Source organism: Astatotilapia calliptera, chromosome 19 (assembly GCF_964374335.1).
Source record: "Astatotilapia calliptera chromosome 19, fAstCal68.1, whole genome shotgun sequence".
NCBI classification, from domain to species: Eukaryota; Metazoa; Chordata; class Actinopteri; order Cichliformes; family Cichlidae; genus Astatotilapia; species Astatotilapia calliptera.
Genome location: NC_137440.1, coordinates 24919198 through 24940933, shown reverse-complemented (window position 1 = coordinate 24940933; position 21736 = coordinate 24919198). Strand labels below are relative to the sequence as shown.

Here is a 21736-nt window from a genome sequence, read left to right as displayed (position 1 = left end):
GGCCATCTCATGCCCCTGGCTTTCTAAATATACAGCCAGAGTGTGGAGAGGTTGTGGCTGCGTGTGTGTGTGTGTCTCTCTGGTGTATCTGTGTGTGCAAGCATGAGTGTATATGTGTGTCTAACTAAAAAGAGAGACTATCGGGGTGCTGCCAACACAGGCATCATGATCCCTCTCATTTAGGGACCGCTAATTGGCAGTTAATTAGCAGAATTGACTCTGTTGTCGGATCCCAAGTGCCATCCCCCCTACCAACACCCTCTACCCGCTAAGTTCATTTGATCTGGCTGCTTTCTTGATGCTGTAATAATAATCCTGTTTCATCTGTTTTGGAGGAAGAAACACATTTAAAAAAACATATTCTCACTATTGGCAAGATTAGAACAGAACGGGCTCTTTTTTCGTAGCAGGTTTCATTTTCTTTTTCATTTTGTTCAGCGGTTGTTACAGATCCAAATATCTGTTAACTGCACCATCTAGACACATGCTTTACTCACAGTTTAAGCCATGGGAGTCTTAAACAGCTGACACTAATGTGTGCCACCGTGCTCTCACAGTATATGTGAGTACATTAGCCCTGCTGAAATTCTCACTGTGATTAACAGGGCTCACTAACATTTTTATCAGGCACTGGGGGCACGCTGACTCGTAGCATGGTATGGACACCCAACGAGGCTATGAAGCAACCCAGTGCCCACCTCTGAGTTATGGAAAACAGGTGGTACTTTCACAAAAACTGGCAATGTCGGCTGATCGTGCACGAAAACGAATGCCTTCTTTAACTTGTTTTCCCATTGCAAGCTCAAGATTCTCCAAAGCGCAGACGGCATGCAAGAAGAACGAAGCCAGACCAGGCAAGATAGAGCGGCAAAGAGCTAAAAGAGGCATTACAGAGAAAGCATTAGAGAGAGATGGGAGGAGGGAGGTCTTTGTACTTCTCTGCTCCTTTTGGCTCTTTTATTCCTCAACGGCTTGGTTTTTATTGGTGGGTCGTTTAATAACAAGGGCTCTGCTTTTGAAATGAAGTCGAGCTGCGTTTGCGTGGGCAGGCCCCCCTTTTTTTATTTTAAGATGGTAATTTCTGTACTAGGGGTGAGAACTGGGGAGAGATCGAGAGAAAGAGAGAGAGAAAGAGCGAGGAAAAGAATCCACTAGAGAGAGAGAAAGAGGGTGAGAGTGTGGGAGAGGGAGAATTCAAGGAGAAAACAAGGCAGAAAAGTAGGTTAATTTATTTCATTTGTAAGAAGAGAAAGAACTTAAAAAGAAAAAAAGGGTTGATGATAGTGAGAAAGAAAGTGTAGGATGCTGTTTTCATGAACAAGCAGCTTAATGCACACGGGCAGCCACAGTAAGCCTGCTAGAATCTCCCTGCGCCTGAGGCCATCTGTGAGCAGAATAGCAATTTTATTACTTTGTCATTAAACCAATTTCACAGCAGTATTGTTTGTTAATGAGCAGCCGCAAACGAGCGAAGATGTCACGTACTAGAATAGCAGCAAGATTTGTGACCCCAGCACTCCTCTATCTCATTCTCCCAACCTCTACCTCATTCTTATTCTTCTTCTCTTTCTGCCATCATCTTCTTTCTTTGCATCCTTACTGTCATCCTTTCTCTCTCTCACTCTTTCTGCCATCCTCTCATCCTGCTTATCCCTCCCTTTCTCCCTCCTGTTATAGAGATCCCTGGCCAATAAAAGGGGGAAACTGCTGAAAGATAAAATGCAAAGTCTATACAGTCGAGTCTCTGTTTATGAGCTTCCATTTGCCTTTAGAGCTCATTGGGACGAATAGTTTCTCCACAGGCTTTCAGGGTGTGCTGCTGGAAAGCCTGGCATATTGGCCTGTTATTTAGCTCTAAAGCCTGACATGGGTGCCAACATCAAGTGCCAACAGAGGGACTAAGCATTTGAATAGGTGCATAAGTCCCTTGGATTGTATGCTGGATGATGTCATGCAATAATTGTGATTTTTCAAAGTTGCTCAGAGCGCAAGGCTCGATCCCCGATTTTTATTGTGTTGTGCATTTTTTTTTAAAAATCGAACTTACATTTTGGCAGTTATGTTGAATAGTCTGGTTTCACAAAGAAAGTCATGAACTTCAGCTGTTGTGATGCTATATGTGTTTTTATGGGTAGTCGCTCTGTTTATGTTTTTACTTGGGAGGTCATCTGGCGCAGATTCTTGGTCTTTTTGTGGCTTATGACTGAGAGCGAACCAATGACACACAGGGAGAGAGACAGACAGAGGGAGAGAGAGAATTAAACTGAGGCCCCAGAGGATCAGACAACCTGACAGAGTAGATTTGGAATAATTAGTTTTATCTGCTGAGGGAGATAGCCAGCGGAGCTGTGTGTTAGGCACAGGGTGCTGCTATGTGTGCCTTGGTGGTGATGTGAATTAGGAGAATGGATGTTATGTATGTGTTTTTGGTGTGTGTATTCAAAAGCAGGGGTGGGGTGTAGAGGGCTAAAAGGGATAAAGGTGACCAGGTGTAACAGAATGGCCTTGAGGGTATATGTGCGTGTATGTGTGTGTTTGTGTGTGTTGGAGCCAGAGAGGACAGGAGCTCCTTCTTTGGCTGAGCTCTTTAAACTCCCTGAACCTTACCAAGGTATTTTCTCTCTGTCCAGGCACGCTCATTCTCTCACTCTTTCTGTTACTCTCTGTTTTCCTTTACCTCCTCCTTACACAATTTGCAATTCCCTCTGTCCTTGTGTTTGGGTGCACGGTAACACGATGTAAATAGGCATGTTCGTCTGTCTTTGCTTTGTTTCTGTGGTGCCATATTCAAAATAAGCTCCAATTACCACCCACTCCGTCCTTTAAGACGTGATGAAAGTAAATGTGGTCGGGACAGAAAACGGGAGAGAGTTGTAATCACATTGTTAGCAACACTGCAGTGTAATATTCTTACCTGTTGTGCGCTTGTGTATTTTCTGAAGCTGTGATTCATGGCCCTGTGCCCTCTGTGGCTTTGAGGTGTAGGCCAATAAGCCCATCACGGGAGACCCTATAAATCAATATAGTCCTTTGTTGGTTTAAGCCATGCTCTGCCCCAGTTCAGGCCTGTTATGGATGAGATATCAGTAGACCTGGTGCCAAGCAGAAAAGGGAAGGGAGAGCAGGAGGGGGAGAGAGGGAGGGCCTCTTCACAAAAACAATCCAATCTTAATTGGAGTGTGGCCCAAACTCCTGCACATATCAAACCTGCTAATTTGCAATTTGGGAGAAGTGAGAAATAAACAGAGTAGCATGCTGCCACGTTCTCTGCAAGCAAACAGACACACTTTGATGAAGTTATCAGAGGTAGCTTGAGGAATTAGCCAAGATTATCCAACACCATAACATGCATAACAAGATGCAGAGATATAGAGGAAGCGCTGGCAAAAGGAAAGGGAAAGAACAATGAAAGGCATATTACCCTAATCTTGGGTTTCTCTATTCCCACCCTTATGAATATTTATTCCTCCCATTACTGGTGATGATGTTTCAATTGGGACTCTGTGAGCACGTGAGGTGGAATGGGGTGTCAGTCTGGTAGTAGTGGGTGTCAAACACCCAAGATATACCTGCTTTATCATCCTTTTGTTATATTGAATAGAATAGAATATTCTTTATTGTCATTGTCACAAGTACAATGAAATTGAAAGATGTCTCCGGTCAGTGCAACATCACGAAAGATAAATACTTAAAAACTATAATAGATATGATATAAAAGATAGAAATACATATAAAATACAGTGTTCTCATACAGTAAATACACCCAAGCAATCCAGGCCTAAGGCCCCATACAGACACTCAACATACGACCTAGTTGATATATCACTCAAACAATCAATCACTCAGTCAATTTGTTAGCGCATCCAACAAAACATGTCTGAAAGCATTCCAACATCAAGGGCACAAATGACAACAGGGGCAATGAAAGTCATCTACTTTTAGTAGCATTGAGACATGATATTGCAATTGAGTAGAAACTGTGTTTGAGTCTGTTAGTCCTTGTGTATGTTGTTCTATACCGTTTATCTGAAGGCAGCAGTTCCAACATGGAGTGTCCAGGGTGTGAGGTGTCCTTTATGATGTTATGGGCTCTTTTGAGGCAGCGGGAACTGTGTAGGTCTTTCAGTTTGAGGAGAGGGCAGCCGATTGTCCTTTGGGCAGCGTTGATTACTCCCTGGAGTGCTTTCCTCTGAGCCACTGTGCAGCTAGCGTACCATATGCCTATGCAGTACGTTAGTATGCTTTCGATGGAGGCTCTGTAGAAAGATACCAGCAGTCTCTGTGTGATGTTGTTCTTCCTAAGCACTCTCAGAAAGTACAGTCTCTGTTGTGTCTTTTTCAGTAGCTCAGAGGTATTCACACTCCAGGATAGGTTTCCCTCTATGCTGACTCCCAAGAAGCGGAAGTCTGCCGCCCTCTCCACATAGTCGTCGCTGATGATTAGTGGTTGGATTTCTGTCTTGTGTCTTCTGTAGTCAATTATGAGTTCTTTGGTCTTTTTCGTGTTTAGGAGAAGGTTGTTATCCTTGCACCATGAAGACAGCCGCTCCACCTCATCTCTGTAGGCAGACTCATCTCCCCCAGATATGAGCCCCACCACAGTAGTGTCATCTGCGAACTTTACAATGGTGTTGCTCTGGTGGGCGGGGGTGCAGTCGTGTGTATAAAGCGAGTAGAGCAGTGGACTAAGCACGCAGCCCTGTGGCGACCCAGTGCTTAGATTTAGGGCTGGAGATGTGTAACGTCCCACTCTCACTCTCTGTCTGCGGTCGGTGAGGAAGCTATTGATCCACTTACAGGTGCTGTGAGGAAGCCCTAGGTCTTTTAGCTTGGCGTCCAGTTTGTATGGAAGAATGGTATTAAATGCCGAACTATAATCCACAAAGAGCATACGCACATAGCTTCCTTGCCTCTCCAGATGTGTTAATGCTACATTGAGTGCTGTTGCTATGGTGTCCTCTGTCGATCGGTTTGCTCTGTAGGCAAACTGGTGTGGGTCAAGGCTGCTGGGTAGGGCTGCTGTGATGTGGTAATGCATTTGTATTGTATGAGATACATTCTTTATAATGTATTTGGATAGTTGAAATCTAAAGAACACGGATGGCTGAGAATTGAGTTTTCTGTATTTTGGGGCTTTTACTAGACGTGTCATATAAAAACATCCCACATGTCAGTTCAGAGGCTTAAGTTTAAGGACCTTTAAGGATCTTCTGCAGTGTAGGCTTAATAGAATGTGGCTTTGTTGTATTTGTTTAAGGCTGTCACATATGAAGGAGGCCAGTCAAAGCTTTTACACAGTTGGTGGTAGAGCTGATCTGAGAGGCAGAGGGCTCGCTTCAGGCCACCAAGCACATCAGAGTCCCTGTGGTCTGCTCCACAGTGTCACTGCTGCTTCTGCCAGCAGTCCCTTCCACAAACAACAGCTATTTATATCACTAGCCTGCTGCTGGACTTTTTAGCCCTAAACTCTGCTTCTGACTGTGCCGGCGCATGTGTGTTTGTGTGCCTGTGAGTTCACTCGTGTATATTTCAAAGCGATTATGTGCAATTGAAACTCAGATTAATTATTCAATAGGGAAGTGAGAGGCAAGCTGACAACATTTAACCGGTGACTCTCTCGCGGTCACTAATATGTGCTAGACGCAAACTCGCTCGCTCAGACAACATCATGGAAACGTGCTCGATGGAAACACTCAGTCACACGCCAGAGACCCAGTGATGAGAAGATGATGACATCCCAGAGGGAGGGAGAATCCCTTCCCAAATATACACACACAGACTGAATCCTGTACTCTGCAGTAGTCTGGTTCTGAAAGACTCTCAAGTGCAGCGGCACCTAAAGCCAGGCATTAGAGAATCTCACTGGTCGATCCACTAGGTTTAGGTGTCACTTTTTAATTGCTCAAACTGCAGTGCATTTTCACTGCCCTAAATTCACGGTTAGTAGCACACCAGCATGAGGAGTAAAAACTTCAAGAGCAGGGGGAGAATATGAATGTATACATATGTTTGGGAACGGGGTGGTAAGATGAGGGCACCTTTTATTTTTAATGCCTTCTAATACATTTTTATATTCAGGAGTGCAAGCTGTCTGCAAATGTGAGAATACATGTACATTATGTGTGTGTGTGTGTGTGTGTGTGTGTGTGTGTGTGTGTGTGTGTGTGTGTGTGTGTGTGTGTGTGTGAGAGAGAGAGAGAGAGAGAGAGAGAGAGAGAGAGAGAATGTAACTGTTGCTCTTGGCAGGCCCCCTCTCTTCTTCTCTTTGAGCTGAACCCATTACAGTCTTATAAAAGGGGGAGAGGAGAGAGGTTTGATATGAAGCAAAGGAAATAGATTGGCCTTATTTCCTGTCTGGCTGCCACAGAGCAGACACTTGTGTTGCCTAGACGATGCAGGCAATTGACACTCAATTTTGTTTGAAATATCACGCCTCTATCATGTCATTATCAGCTTCTCATGGTAATCCACAAAGCCGCACTGTTTGATATCTGACAATAAGGGGGAGTCACAGAGTCACGGAATCTCTCACTCGATTACCAGGCAGAGAGAGAAAACGGGGTTGAGAATGAAAGGGAGCAGAAAACGAGAGAGCGGGGAGACAAAAGACGGGGTGAAAGAAGAAGAGATGGAAAGATAATTCAGGGGAGAGAAGCGAGAAAAGCCACAGATTTTCTATGTTGGCACTAAGAAGTGGAAGGAAACTGAGATTATACCTGCCCACTTCGCAAAGACATGAAAAGGAGTCCAACAGGTCTGGCATAGTGGAGGGGGGAAAAAAGAGAAGCGAATGTGGGCAATAGGGGTGGCACTCTTCACAACTGTGAAATTGGGGTGATCTTGTAAGCACACCCACTCATCTCAGGAGAGCTGATGGGTAGGCTGGGGTAATGATAGTGCTGCAGTCAGTTTCTCTATTCCCCCTGCCTGGCTCTGTGTGTGTGTGTGTGTGTGTGTGTGTGTGTGTGTGTGTGTGTGTGTGTGTGAGAGAGAGAGAGAGAGAGGCAGCCTGCCAGTATGTGTTCTGTGTATCTGTTCTATTTCTTGCTGGTCCTTCGTGAAAGCAGGAAAACCTCACCCATCCAAAAGGTGAGAAGCTGGCTTATGAGGAATGAGCGTTACCTTCCAGCGCTGACGGCCTCTGTCACGCGCTATGTACTGGAGCCTTTGACGAGGGCTAATATTGACCTAAGAATGTTGGTTGTTTTCAGGCGCTCTTCAAACAAGAAAAAATGCAGCTGTTGGTCCCTCGGCTCCTGTGCAGGCAGAAAATACCTTTTGTACACCTGTGCACATTAATAAGGTGTTGTCTTAAGGTGGGTGTGGGAGCAGGGAGGGGGGGTGTCTTGCTAACAAGAGATTTGTGGGATCAACTCCTTTCGTATTACCCCTGTCGAGTGGCAATCGGTTAAAAAAAGGAGGAAGTTAATGAAGGAAATATTATACATGAAGGAAAATGTTAAGAGACTGTGTCGATAGAAAAATGCAGATGAGATGATTTGGTCCTTCTTTCTTACTTCAGAAAACTGGTAGTGCTAGGGCAAGTTAGTAATGCTGGGTTGCTACAATAAGGTCTCTTTCATACAGGTGTGTTGACGCCTGGGGCGGGCTTGGCCTCAGTCCCTTCCATTCACCCTGGCTGATTTGAACAATAACTATCGTATCTTTTAAAAGAGAAGGGAGGGTGAAGCGTCAAGAAGTAGATGCCTAAGAGCTCTGTTGGGGCCAAGAAAAACCCCCGCTGCCGTTGTCAGAGCTTGTTGATGTTGTAGGGAGGAATTTTTTTTTCGTTTTTGCCCCCACCCCCATAACCCCCACATTTTTTTTCCCACTTCTGCGCTGGATTTGGTGTTTTGTGCCGTAGGACAGAGTGTGGTGAGGAGACAGAGGAACAAAGTGCTGCTGTGTGGAGCAGCAGCTGCTGCTTGCCGGATCAAAGGGGCAACAAGCGTGGTCTTCCTGGCCCAACGCTGCTCTGGAGGTGTTTGACGGACAGTCAGCAGCTGGTGCCGTACAGCCCGCCCTGTAGGGGTCAGGCTGCTGGACTGCAAGGCCCAGAGGTGACATACCGTCACTGGACAGGGGGAAGAGGGGAGAAGGTGTTAGATGGGAGGGTAAATAGAGGGAGAGATGTCTATGTTTGTTTCTTTTCTTGTGTGTGTTGCTTTGGTGTTTTAGTTTAGAGCGAGACTTTTGGGATTATTGTTCCATATTTCTATCAGATATTTACCCTTTTGTGATGAGTGAGTCAGTTCCCACTTATTCTTCATAATGCATGGATGACGGCTGCCTGGTTTTAAGGCTAAACAATTACTTTCCTAGCGTTGTGCTCCACACTGCAGTATTCCACCTCTTTGGTGCTGACAGAGAATCAGAGTGAGAAAAGAGAGACAGAGAGCAAGCATGCCGCAGTGCTATTGATTTATTTTAATTAGCTCCTCGTTAAATCTTGTCAGTTTGCAACACAAATATATAATTCTTTGTCTGATTTTCCACTGGAGTCTTAATGACTCGTACTCAGCGGGTTTCAGAGAGAAATGACTTCTGCCGCTAGACTGACAGAGCAATGCAAATGTTAGTCATATAGGACTGAGGGGGGGATGCCACAAATGGGCAATGAGTGGAGTAATAAAAAGGGAAAGAAAAACAGGTCAGTGAAAGTCCATGGAGGAGAGGTGAAACAGTCCCCCTTTCAGAGGCAGACAAAAGAGTGTGTGTGGGGGGGTGAGGTGGCGTGGGAGGTGGGAATATGGAGGCACAGTGGATGTGAGAAAGAGAGCGAGAGAGAGGGGAAGAGATAGACAGAGGTAAAACTATGTAAACACAGTGGCTGCCCTAAACGCGGGCCCTCACCGACGTTTCTAAAAAAATGATCCTGTCTTGCTCTGCTTCACATCTGCACTAAATCAAACACAGGGGTGAGGTAATGTTCGCCCGGCACATGTCTCTCGACTCCTGTTTTAACTTAAAGAAGCGAAGAAGGTATAGAAAAGGGAAACTCTGTCGCTGATGAGCTTGAGAAAGCTTCCCCATTCCTACCTCCTTGTCACTTATCTCTATCCTAGAGGAGTGAAAAGCTCCTTTGTGATAGTTTATGATAAATCCACAGATACTGTAGGTTCAGTCTGGTGGCAAGCCATGTATAAACTGTTACAGGGGCCTGCCTGGACCATGTGAGCTGATTAAATCACCGTTGTTGACACTACAGTGGATCAGTGTTAGAAGTTCAGTAGCCTTGGACTACCCTGTGTCTGACTGGACCATAATTAGTGTTTGCTTATACTAAACACACTCTCTTCATGGGGTTAATTTGCATGCACTTCCCGGTCAAAGGACATCCAGTTTCCACTCCTGTCTCTCTGCCTTTCTTTTTGGTGGAAGAGCATCAAACTAAAGCCTTCCTCCTTTGATTCTAGTGAGTTTTGACTCAATCGCTGGGGGTTTGGAATCTTTATTTCTGTCTGAAGCGGAAGTATGGAAGCAATGAGCTTTAATAGGAACCAGAGGACAGTCATGTTTGCAAGCAGTGATCATGGATTGAGTTCAGTATGTTCTTGTACAGATTGTGTTGCATCTAATCTTCCTACAAAGCCAGACGAATAGGGGCCCAGGAATCGGAAACTTGCCCCCCTCTCACTTGGTATATGAGCTTCCAAAATGGGCATGTGTAGGTCAGCCATGAAGGCAATAAACTGTCAACGATTTTTGTGACACTGTTTAAATGCTTTGCACACTGTACAGCGCTATGTTTGGAGTAGTCCTGTGCTTATTTTTTAGATAAGGCACATTCAGTTTTCTGCATTTCATTCTCGTGTCTCACTCTGTCTTGTTTTTTCTTTCTTTCTTTCTTTCATCACAAACTCGTCAAACGAGTGACCCCACTCCTGATTGGCTAGGTTTCCTGTGATCTCCACCGCAATTGGCTAACTAAGCATTGAGACTCTCTGTTTCGCCTCTCTCTGTCTCGTCTCCCTCCCTCTCGCTCTCCGTCTCTTGGCTGTGCTCCAGGGTAGGGTGGTTTGGCATGACAATTTCTCAGCGAAGGAATGCTGACAACAGGAGCGAGTTACCAGGTGTGGCTGCAAGTCAGTTAACTAGAAACAAGGCCTTTCTGACAGACTGAGATGAGGAAGTAAGAAAAAAATTTAAGACAACACTGAGTGAGACAGACTGGTTTGCTGTGATTACATCTGCAAACCTCCAGTAACCTTTGATACTATTATGCTTGTGATGCAGTTGGCTTGCTGCATTAAAGGGGAGCGTTGTAAAATTGAAGGACTCTACTTAAAAAAAAGTCTCGTGGTATGCTTTAGGATTATGTAAGTTCACTAGTCCATCTATATCTCTTCTTCTGTGCCTGACCAGATCTTAATCTCAGTCCCCCCACACTCACGTAACTACAGGCTATAGCAAAACACAGCATGCTAGCCTGTCTCCATCATTCATATCTGCCCACTATGTTCAACTCCTAACAGCCGTAGTAAGTTTAGCTTCTTATATCATTAGGAAGATGGATACCAGGTCTTCCTGTGGAGATGCATTATTGTATCTGCACACAAGCTTGTGCTTTTCAAGTGCGTCTTTCACGCCATCTCAGTGAATAAAAGTGCTTCTGTGAGCCAGCTGGCAGTAGTATGTGAAGAATGTGCTGACATGCATTATACACACATATTGACTGACATGTGCATACATATTAACATGCAAGCTCTAAAGTGTACTTAGCACTGTGAGTGCAGTTTTTGAAACGCAGCTTGAAAATGTGTTTAGGGCCTATTGGCTGGACAAAACCAGTTGCTAATATTAAACAGCAGTGGGCCGCAGCCCCCAACAGCCCACTTTTTCCTGGGGTATTGTACACATTCTGAGCTGTATCCCAATGAATGACCTCCACACGACCCCCTAACCTTGCCTTTAATTATTTGTTTGAAGACAGCACGGAGTTCCCATGCTGAGAGGTACTCTGTGTGCATGTGTGCGTGTGTGCGTGTCGGTGTTTCTGTGCTCTAACACTGAGCAGAGGCAGGCCATAATAAGCTAGACCACCAGATGTAGATAATAAAACATGGGCTTTGGGTTGGAGGTTTTTTAGCTAGTGTCCCCTGTGAGCCTCCTGTGTTCTGGTTAGCCTATGGACACACTGGCGGTGGTTGTGGTTATGTCCATGGTGTTGATGTGTAGATTTACAGCACACACACACACACACACACATACACATTTTAGCAAGTGGCTTAGGAATTCTAAATCCCTGTGGTCAACCTCTGTATCTCTCTCAGGACTTTGGGTCCTCTGATCCATCCATCTGACTGTCCATCTGAGTTGACTGGCCCTCATCTCTGGAGGATTCCTGGTTGTGTTGTTCTAAGCACACTCCATTAGCAGCTCACGGGTGGAGGGAAAACAGTGTTATCTGGCCCAGCTCTGATAATCTCAATTGACTTTACTCAGACCGATAAAAGGTGCTCTAAGGCCACAAGAGGCACCCCCACTCCCCACCCCACCCCCCAACTCTTTTCGGTGCACATCGTCGCCTGCTGGTTACTGTGGCAACTTGTTTAGTGTGCAAAAATAGTCTTTGTGAATCTTTATCGTGACAGTTAGCCAACAGGGAACACTGACAAGAAGCAGGTCCATTTGGGAAAATATCTGAAAATCCACATTTTTCCATACCCCAAGAGCTGTTTGGGTACTAAAAATTAGTAAACACTGGCAGCTAAATGCTTCCCGGCATGCTTACATTTATATATTGTCTGTAAGAAGATGGAAAAACACAAATATAAACAACTATTTTTCCATCTGAAAATGACACTTTGATCCTACTGAGTACTCTCCAGTGCACAGAGTATTTCCTCTGCAGTCACTAGAAACCGTATGGTTGAATTTAGCACCTGGGAAGAACATTCTTAATATTATGTGTTTATGGCTGTGACCCAGAATACGTTAGGTAAGAATGCACATGGTTGTGATTTTGAGCCTGTTGGTGCATCCACAAAGGGAGAAAGCAGGACATATATTTTGGCAAGCCTTACACTCTGTACTTAAAGAGGGGAGTGTGATACGAGGAATGTCTTACTGTTTTCTTGCTCAGCTGGTTTCGATGCTGGAACCGTCTTTCTCCCTGAAGCACCTCGGGCATTTCTTGGAGCATAGCTATCGCGCAATGTTTTGTCCCCTTTGTTCAAAAATACTTCAGAGTTAATAAAAGTTCATTTTTATTCCTCCCTTAAATTGCAAATCATGCGTTACAATAGTATAATTTCCAATACAGCTCTCTCCTTCACTCCATTCCACTCCACCTCTCATCTTCCTCTTTCATTCTCCCTTATTCTCATGTGGGTTTGTTTCATCTTTTTTCTCTCAGGGGCCTGCAGTACCCCATGCGTACCTGCACTCTGGATGCCCCCTGGCAAATGAGCACCGCGTCTTTCTTTTCCCAACTGTGCATTTTGTACATTTAACCATGTCACTTTGAGCCGGGCAGATTACAGGCGTTTAAGTTCATTGGAGAAGGTAAGGGCAGGTATCAGGGCTTCATGGGGGATTAGGAACCCAAATTGGTTCCAGCTCTCCCTTCCTTCTAATGACCAGTTCTTTAGCCATATTGATGGTGCCTTGGCCCGTATGTTAGGAGAGGGCAGTAAAGACTTTTTTTTTTCTTCCCTCCACTGTGTTTTTTGGAACTAGCAAAAGACTCCATGCTGGACAGCTCCAACGTGATTTGAAACCCCACTTTAATATCAACCACATGGGGGTACCCCTAGAGCTAGGTCCATGCTATGTTTTCAGGTTTATTAAAGTGAATGAGAGAAAGTCAGAATGAAAAGAGGTGGCAACAGAGGTAAAAAGAAAGATATAAAGGTGGAGAACTTCCTTGGCCTTAGTGGGCAGATTGTGTTTGACACAACCCAAGGCATCCCATTCCAAGTTAAAAAGGTTGCCCCTGGCTGGCAGTCACCTCCAGATGACCTCCGGCTCTACACTGGAAAAGCCACAGGAGCAAGACTGGCTGGGGAGGCTTTGTGGAGGTGCACTTACTCGCTGCTGTGGTGGTGATAAAACTTCAGACAGCCTAATTGATGGGCTCACTGACATAACAATACCTTGTGAAAGCACGGCGTAGCCCATGCCTGGTCCTCATTTCTGGACAGCTGGAAGGGGAGCAGAACCCCCTACAATGCAGCCAGAGTTGGGGGTCCCACAGAGGGGGAGGGAAGAGATGGGGGTGCAATGAAAGGAACCATTTATGTCCTGCATTTTGAACTTAAAGTTCATTTTGAAATTCAAGTATCCCCACAAAAAATAACATTTTGGTGCAATAACTGTAGAAGATGCAGTACATTACATAGAGTTGGTGAGCGTTGGGTAGAACTATAGCAGTAGTGACAGAAAAAAGAAAGCGAGACGGAGAGAGGAATGGATGTGCCATGTTGAGGGTTCTTCTGTGCCCAAGTTGCACTTAATACTTGAGGAATGTCTCCCTGGTGCCCATAGCAACCAAACGTAATCAAAAGCTTTATTAAAAGAGGGGGGAATAGATCATAAGGAACATTAAAAGTATCCCTCACTGGGTTCCCAAGTCAGCAGACAATTGCCCTTTTGTTTGTTGCTGTTGTGTCGTGAGCGCCTCTCTCAAGGACTCGGTGGCTAATGTTGCCATTAAGTCATGCAAAACTGTTTTTTCTTTGTGGAGGCTCGTGATGAATCTTTCTGTGTGTGAATGCAGCGTGATTTAACGTTTGCTTTTCTCTTCTCTGTGTTTATTTTTTCCTCTGCCAGGTTTATCAATGCCAGGAGAAGAATAGTACAACCCATGATCGATCAGTCAAATCGAGCAGGTAAAAAAAAAAGGAAAAGACAAACAAAAATTTCAAAATGAAAAAACCCAAACAGACAATCCAGCTAATCTACAGTAGAGTACGGCTTCTTTTCCCTGCATGAAGACACCCTTTCCAAATCCTTTACTGGCAAGCACATTATGCCTGGAGCCCAGATTTTTAGAGGGGTACCCTACACCTACTCCCTCCTCTTCCTCTTCCATCGTTCATTCCCTTTTCCATTTTCTCAATGAGATGTGTTCAGCAGTGGTGCAGGCTGTTTGCTGATTGACTCTAATTGGAGATTTCCCAGTCTAAGTGGCAAGAGAGGTATATTAGCAGTCTCTCTGTGAATTACTAATTGGACACAAGAGGAGTGCCAAAAACGCTAGCAGCAATTTATGAGTTATCTCCCTTCTTTTTTAGGCTATTTTGTTTTTCTTCCTTTTTTTCAGTTAGGTAGGGGGCTTTCCCCTGAAATTTTCTGCTGCATTTTTATTTCCTTCCCTCAAGAATCACTCTTCTTAATTTTGATCTTAAGTAGTCATTCACTGCATTGCAAATATCAAAACCTCTCTGATTTTTTTTAATGGATTCCACCATTATGTCTTGATTTATCCCCCATGCACGAGAGATTTACATTGGTTTAAAAAAAGATGGAACACTTTATATTGGTAAATCATAACACACTGATTTTCCATGTCTAATGTGTTCAGATTTCCAAAAGCACAACCTAGTAGTAGCAAGTATGCCACTATGTGATCCTGCTGAATGTTTCAGTCACCCTAAGCTTCATTGACTTTGGCATTACCAAAAAAGAAAAAAAGAAAGAAGAAGAAAAAAACAGTAATTCTCGTTTTATGAAGATCCCTACACTCAGGGATGGAGATTGTTCAAACCGACACGAGCCATGATTAAAATGAGATGCACTTACAAATGTGGGCGCCTCTTTCTATACTTATTGCTCTTTTGTGTGGAGTATTTGACAGCCTGCATCCAGTGTGTGCCAATCAGCAATCTCTACTAACACAGCATGACTAACATCTCCCTCTAATCTTTGAGAATTACAGATTATCCAAGATAATTCTGTTATAGTCCCAGAATGCAATGGTTTCTGCAGTCTCCAAAATGCATTAGTTCAATAAGCCTAATAATAAACAAAATAAGATCCAGCTGAGCAAAGATTGCTGCTCTGTCTTCTTTATTATTATAACAGCTAATCAGGTAATTCATCCATAATACATATTAAACGATCTGGCAGTTTTGGGATTATCTAAATTTGTATGTTATGTTCTTCTTAAGAAAAGAAACATATACATGTGCTATGGATTTAACAAAATATTTGAAGGCTGAGTCTGGATGAATTGCCTGCCATGGCATAAATTCTTCCCATCCTGTCAAACTGCATGCTTTCTTCTCTCGGTTAGAGAACAATGTGTCTCCCTTGAGCGTGGTTTTGAATGACACTGGCTGTGTGTACGCACAAGTGTTTGTGTGTGCGTGTGTGCTTGCATGCATAAGGACCCACTGTATGCATGTTTGCATGCCACGCGTCAGTCAGTGCTGTCCACAAACATGAGCACAATGTCTTACAGTATGTTTGGGCTGGAGCTGGGACAATTGCTGATTGTCTGGTGTGTTTTCTCTTCTTCTTCCCCCCTTCCTTTTTCATGTCCACATTTTGACTACAATCAGGTTTTCTTCTTGATCCTTCAGTGAGCCAAGGAGCAGCGTACAGTCCGGAGGGCCAGCCAATGGGTAGCTTCGTGCTGGACGGTCAGCAACACATGGGGATCCGACCAGCTGGTAAGTCCATCCGCCTCCTTTCCTTCGTCCGTCTTCCCTCCACCATGCCTGCTTTACCACACAAGAGTTACCAAAGAGCTGAATGACACTGACCCCACTGTCTGCAGCATGAAATGTAGTAACCTCAGCATGGAGAAGGTCTCCCAAGTCAGTCGCATAAACCTAACACTAGTGTGCACCTCAACCACGATAACGCTTGTCTTTAAAAGTCCCCCCCGCCTGCCTTGCTTGTGCTTTTTCTAATCTCATAATCACAACAAATGGGTTTAAGGGAACCAGCAAGAAATGTAAACTCTTAAACCACTTCTTCACATCTTCCTCTTCCCTCATTTTCCATCTAAAGCTAACCAACCTCATCCCTTCTACTAGTTGGTCGTCTCTGACCTCGCTGTGACTCAAACTCCTGCTGATGCTTTTTCTGGCATTTATTTCTTCTTTCTAGGGCCTATGAGTGGAATGGGGATGAATATGGGCATGGATGGGCAATGGCACTACATGTAACCTCCATCTTGTAACTCAAAAAGCAAAGAAAAGGGGGAAGTAAGTACTGGGTTCTTTTCCTTGTTTTTTTCACACGTTGGGGCTGCTGGGTTTTATTTTTATGCTATTTTTTTCCCAATTCCCTTTCACTTGACCAGCACAATGTCCTCTCACACTGGGCAGAATTTTACAGCAAGCTTGGGCCCCCTTCCTTCCCAGCAACAACTTAGGTAGCCAGAAAGATGCTTTAAATGTAGAGGATAAATTGAAGACTTGAGAAAAAGGGGTAATCATCCTGGGACAGAGAGGACCCGACTTGTGGCGCCAGACAACATGAACAACAACAGAAAAAGGGGGGGGGAAGAAACAACCTGGCATGGCATGCACAAATTTATTTATCACAACAGCGCCATCGCTCTCCCCATCTTGGACAGCCAATGCAAATGTTGGACATTTAGGGAAAAAATAACATCTCCTGGGGAAGGGCCTGACAGGGAGAAATTAAGCAGGCTCCAGTGAAGCGATAAAGAAGGAGAAGTGAAACTGTCCTCCGAGTGACATAAATCTGTCTGGGGAAGGATTGATGCCCAAATTATCTTATATGCAAAGACGGGAACACCGCAGTACATTACGGCCCCTGAGCAAGATATACGGGCCGCGGGTGACATGGCCGATTCTTCACTGGGGGTTTGGTTTGAGCTGTGTAAAGGGAGGAATGAGTGTGTGGGGGGGCTGTGTGTTTTGATTATTTTTTACTGGAGGGAGACGATTTGGGGAGCGGGAGGAGGCAGTGAGTGGCCTGACCTGAGACTCGCAGACAAGAGCAGGGAGACACTGAGATAAATTTATAAGGTAGAAGACACAGGCATGCACACTTTGTCCAAAAGGAGGGGGTCTTTTTCACACATACAGATACGGCCTCTCCGAGACACTGTTTTCCTGTCTCTGTCTCTCTTTCACACACATACACACACAATCCCTCTATAGCTAAATGGCGGCAGTCTGATTAAGCTGGCCATTCTGCCACAGTGCTGACATTTGAAAAATCAAGACATATAACATCCCAAAGGCGGCGGGGCAGATGAAATTTTATTTAACACCTAAACTCCCTTGCCCAATGAGGCACAATATAATAACACTTACCTTGATTAAAAGAACCCTTTATATGTAAATGGAGACTGGATTTTCCAAAGGGTCACAGCGGTAATTCTGCCGACAGAGATCATTTCACCCCTCCAGTCCTTGCATTCTCTCTCTCTTCCTCTGCTTCTCGCTGCCTCTCGCACGTTTTATCTCATCCCCTCCTGTCTTTGCTAATGGCAGGAGGGAAAAAAAGAGAGAGAGAGAAGGGAAAATCAGGAAGCAATGTTCCCTAAAACAGCCACACAGAGACAACATTTGCTCAGGTTGGCTAATTCTTAATATAGGGCTATATAATTTTGAGACTATTTAATTACGTAACATACTTTATGCTTCATGACCAATTACATTAATAGCTTAATACAGAGCAATATTATCCTCTCTTGATTTGATTACACAGTCACACAATATGGTATATTTGGTACTTAATTATGGCCAGCCATTGAGCAGGACTACTGTGCCATAACAGAAGTGCGCAGCCAGCTAGGGAGGCAGGCATGCAGAGATGGCAAGGGAGAGAGGCCCAGTCTGTCCTCAGTCATTGTCTTCAGATTTTACCACTCTTGTTAATAAAAGAAGGGGTGGGGGGGTCTAGGATCTACTTAACGGAATGACTGGAGCTTACAAGACTAGAGATTACCAGCTTACAGTGTCAAAAACATCTGCTGGGCCTTTTAACAGGAGCTGTCCTGGATTATATGGAGGTGAGGGCATCCATCATACCCTACTAACACCCTGAATGATTTATTTATTTTATGACCTGAGTAGTGAGGTTTTAAGAGACCTGTTCTGACAAACACTTGCATTTCAAATGAACTGACATGGAAAGGGAGCATTAGAGAATGGCATAGCTTTCAACCAGCGGACTGGCCATTAATCTTGGCCTTTGCTGTCCCTCTCTCCTTTCTGTCCTCCTCCTCTTCCCCTCACCGGGGTCCTCCAGTGTAATTTCTTAATTGCAGTGTTCTAAGGTGGAGGAATGCAGAGAGTGAGCATGCCTAGTGACCTTGCAGCGACCTCTCCCCTCCTATTACAGCTTCTAATCCCCCAGGGGTTCACATTACAAAGCAGGCCAGCCCAGACCCAATCCCAGACCCAGGCCCCCTGGCTCCAGCGGGACCTCCTGCTCACTCGTTTCTCCCCAAGGTCCAGGCCTCTGGACCAGCCTTGTTCCCATACTCCAGTCCCAGGCACCAGGAACAACACCCCCACATTTGACTTTTTTTTTTCTTGCTGATTACAACAAACAGCAATGCGAAAAGCCAAACAGTGGCACTGCTGAGCCAGCCCCGTGTCCTGGGTCGTGTCACAGTATGAGAGATGCAGCATGCTGAGGTCTCTACACATATGAAGTGGAGTCCACCTTAAGAGATATCAGCATAAGCCACCGCCTTTCCGTTTGCTCTCTCTTTCCCCTTTTTTTTGTCTTTGTTACACTGCCTTGCCGCTGTTTGATGAACAACTGGTACTTTTTTTTTTTTTGCTTGAAATGCTCTTATTCAGAGGCGGAAACAAGCCTTTAATGTTCTCTATATTGGTGATGCAACTAACCGAGACCTAAATTATTTAACGATGTCTTTAAGAGATTCTAAATCAAATATGTGCACAAAGGCACATCCCCACGAGAGAATGCCTGTTCAGTTAGTCACTAAATTCAGCTGGGGAATTGACTCTTCCACTTGTAAAAGTATTAGCACTTCTCCACATCAATACGCCTGCTTGGTTTTCCTCACATCCTCCAGGACTACAGTGTCTGTGGATGACTGAGGATCATTTTCCGACCTGAGACCTGACCACAACGCTATTGGGCATTGTAAACCACTCACCATCGCCTAAAATAGTCTGCTGCAATAATGTCTCTCTTTACTTGTAGGAGCTAAAAGCGCTGCAGTCACAGGCGCAGTGTCATAAAATCTGTTAAGCTCTTTGTTGGAGACGTTGAGTTTAAATTGAATTAAGGTCTGTTAATGGAGAGGGAGCGTGTCAAAGCTGCGGCGAGAAAACAGTTTTAGTGACTGTGTAAATACGTTCTCGTCTTTCTGCCTTTCTTCTCAGGTCTGTCAGGCATGCCAGGGGAGTACGTACCTCAGAGTGGTCCTATGGGCATGAGCATGACCCCACCCACTTACACCAACCATCATCAGCTGACCTCTCACCCTTCCCAGCTCCGACACGGGCCCCCTTTCCATGCATACCTACCCGATCATCCCCGTGTCCACCACACTCATCACGCCATGCTGATGCACGGAGGACCCTCGTCGCACCCAGGAATGACCATGTCTGCACAGAGACCCCCTTTGCTTTCTCCCGTTGACCCCAGTACTGGAGGACAAGGCCTGGACATCCATGCCCAATAGCATAAGGGAACTTTGCTACGACATCACGACAACAGCAGCTACTACAAGAAACCAATAAGAATAAAAAACAAACAAACAGCAACCAACAATAAATCCTATTTTGAGACTATTTTTAAGAATAAGAAGCAAACCCTTTTGACCAGAATTTGACACGAACGAAACAGAATTCCAGATGAGCTGTGATAATTCTTTTCTTTTTTTTTCTAACTTGTCAATTTTGTTACTTTCATCCAAACGGAGGACCAAGCTGACAAGAACACTTTGTAAAGTCTTGGGCTTTTGGTAAAGATCAACAGAGGATGTTTTGACATACGCGTGCAAAGAACGGACAGACGCACCCGCTCGAAAAAAAGCAAAACACACACACTTTTCTCACACTCACGCACCGTCATAAACACGTTCAGTACACATTCATGTGATGCTCTCAAACGCTTCTATAAGATCACTCTGGAAGATTTAAAAAAGAGAAGAAAAAAAAAAAAGAAACAACAGAAAGACTCCAAGAGTTATAACTACTGTAGTATAAAAGTATAGATAAATAAGTTAAAACTTGTGCATTTTTTTTGTTGATCACATGGTTTCTGTTTCCTGAGCTAGTTTTAGAATTAAAGGTTAACCTTTTCTCTCTCACACTGTGTGTGCTCCTTCCTGGAGGAGAAACTGTCTCGCAGCACAGCACTATTAAAGAAAAAAAAATAAGAAGATGGAACATCTCAAAAAGGCTTCAAACCACAGAGGGCAATCAGGTCCTGTCCCCCATAAGAACAGGGCATGATGGGAAAAGGCTGCTAAATGACACCGGATCTCTCCAGAAGATTCAGTTTGAACATTTGTCATGCCCCTCTCTCTCTTTTTCTTGTTTTTGGTTCATGAATGAATGTTGCCCTGTAGGTTTTAAAGAAAAAAAGAGTTCGTTGTTTGAATTGCCCAAGCACTGGATTGTGTTGGTTTTATACATTTTTATTTTAATATTATTTTATTTTTTTTGTACCCTGGACTCTCATTGATGAAGAGCATTTTGAAGGAAGCTTAATAGTGGAAAAGCAACATCCTGCAGCGCTTCTTTATCTGTGGATCAACATTCTTGCCATAAGGACAATGCTGACACAAATGTTGATTCTGTGGCACTGGAGAAGCATTTGATGGTTGATGCACCAAAAAACCTGAAACACACACACACACACACACACACACACGCATACACACACACAAAAAAAAAGAAAAGAAAAGAAAAAAAACTTAAATTATGAACTCAATGCTTTTGGGAGAAAAAAGCTGAGAGAATATTGTAACAAACTTCGTACAGAGTTCAGTCTATTAATTGTTTCATGTTAGATATTCTATGTGTTTACCTCAATTGAAAAAGAATGTTTTTGCTAGTTTCAGATCTGCTGTGGCATTGATATTGTATGTCCATGAATTCCTTCCTTTTTCAGCACGTGTTCCTCACTAGATGATAAGATGCCGTCTCCCTTAAGCTTTGTCAAAAATACATTAAATACTTGTATGAGGACTGTGACGTAATGTTTAAAAGGTGTTCAGTCACAAATGCTGTAATAAATATTTCATTTTTGATTTTTGTTAGCTTTTTGTGTGATTAACTGTGTTGCATACAAGTCTTAATTCACGTACCCATTTTAACAGAACACAATTAATTGGTTTATTATTATTATAACTCAGAAACCCTTTTTTGTATATATATTGTTGCCTGTTGAATTTATTTTTGCAAATGGTCATAAAAATACACCATTTCAAACTTTCTTCCAGCACTCTGTTTGCAATAGCTTGTTTTAACCAGACTGCCCGTTTGAGTGCCCTCTTAAACTGACAATAACAAATTGTGGTTGAAATACATCTTCCCATGGACATTTATTTAGGCACACAAATATGCCCTCCGCGTAATAAATTACTGACAAATGCAAATAAAGTGTGCAAATTGCAGAGCAAATTCAACACCAGCCCATCTCAGACTTAGAAGGCTATTAGCAGTTAAGTGGAGGTGCATTTAAAAGAAAGAAAGAAAAAAGGCTGACAGTGGCCTGGACTTATTGATAAGCATAAACAAAACGTTTTAAAGGGCATGTATTTTTATTTTATGTATTTATTTATTTTTCTAAAGATATCCAACATGAGGAAAGTGAC

The 21736-nt window shown here is 43.9% G+C and overlaps 1 protein-coding gene across 8 annotated transcripts in view; it reads left to right on the top strand.

Moving 5' to 3' along the window:
• meis2a (Meis homeobox 2a) overlaps positions 1-21169 on the top strand; it is a 79691-nt gene extending 58522 nt beyond the window's left edge. For 2 of the 8 annotated variants that reach the window (XM_080294056.1, XM_026152677.2), the window contains exons 11-14: positions 13774-13832; positions 15528-15617; positions 16060-16157; positions 19293-21169. In XM_080294056.1, coding sequence (XP_080150182.1) covers positions 13774-13832; positions 15528-15617; positions 16060-16118 — 208 coding nt within the window. In that variant the 3' untranslated portion in view covers positions 16119-16157; positions 19293-21169. Of the gene's footprint in view, positions 1-13773; positions 13833-15506; positions 15618-16059; positions 16158-19292 lie in introns of all 8 variants that reach the window. The other 6 variants (XM_080294055.1, XM_026152676.2, XM_080294054.1 and 3 more) reach the window with 3 other exon arrangements.
• Positions 21170-21736: the final 567 nt, after the last annotated feature.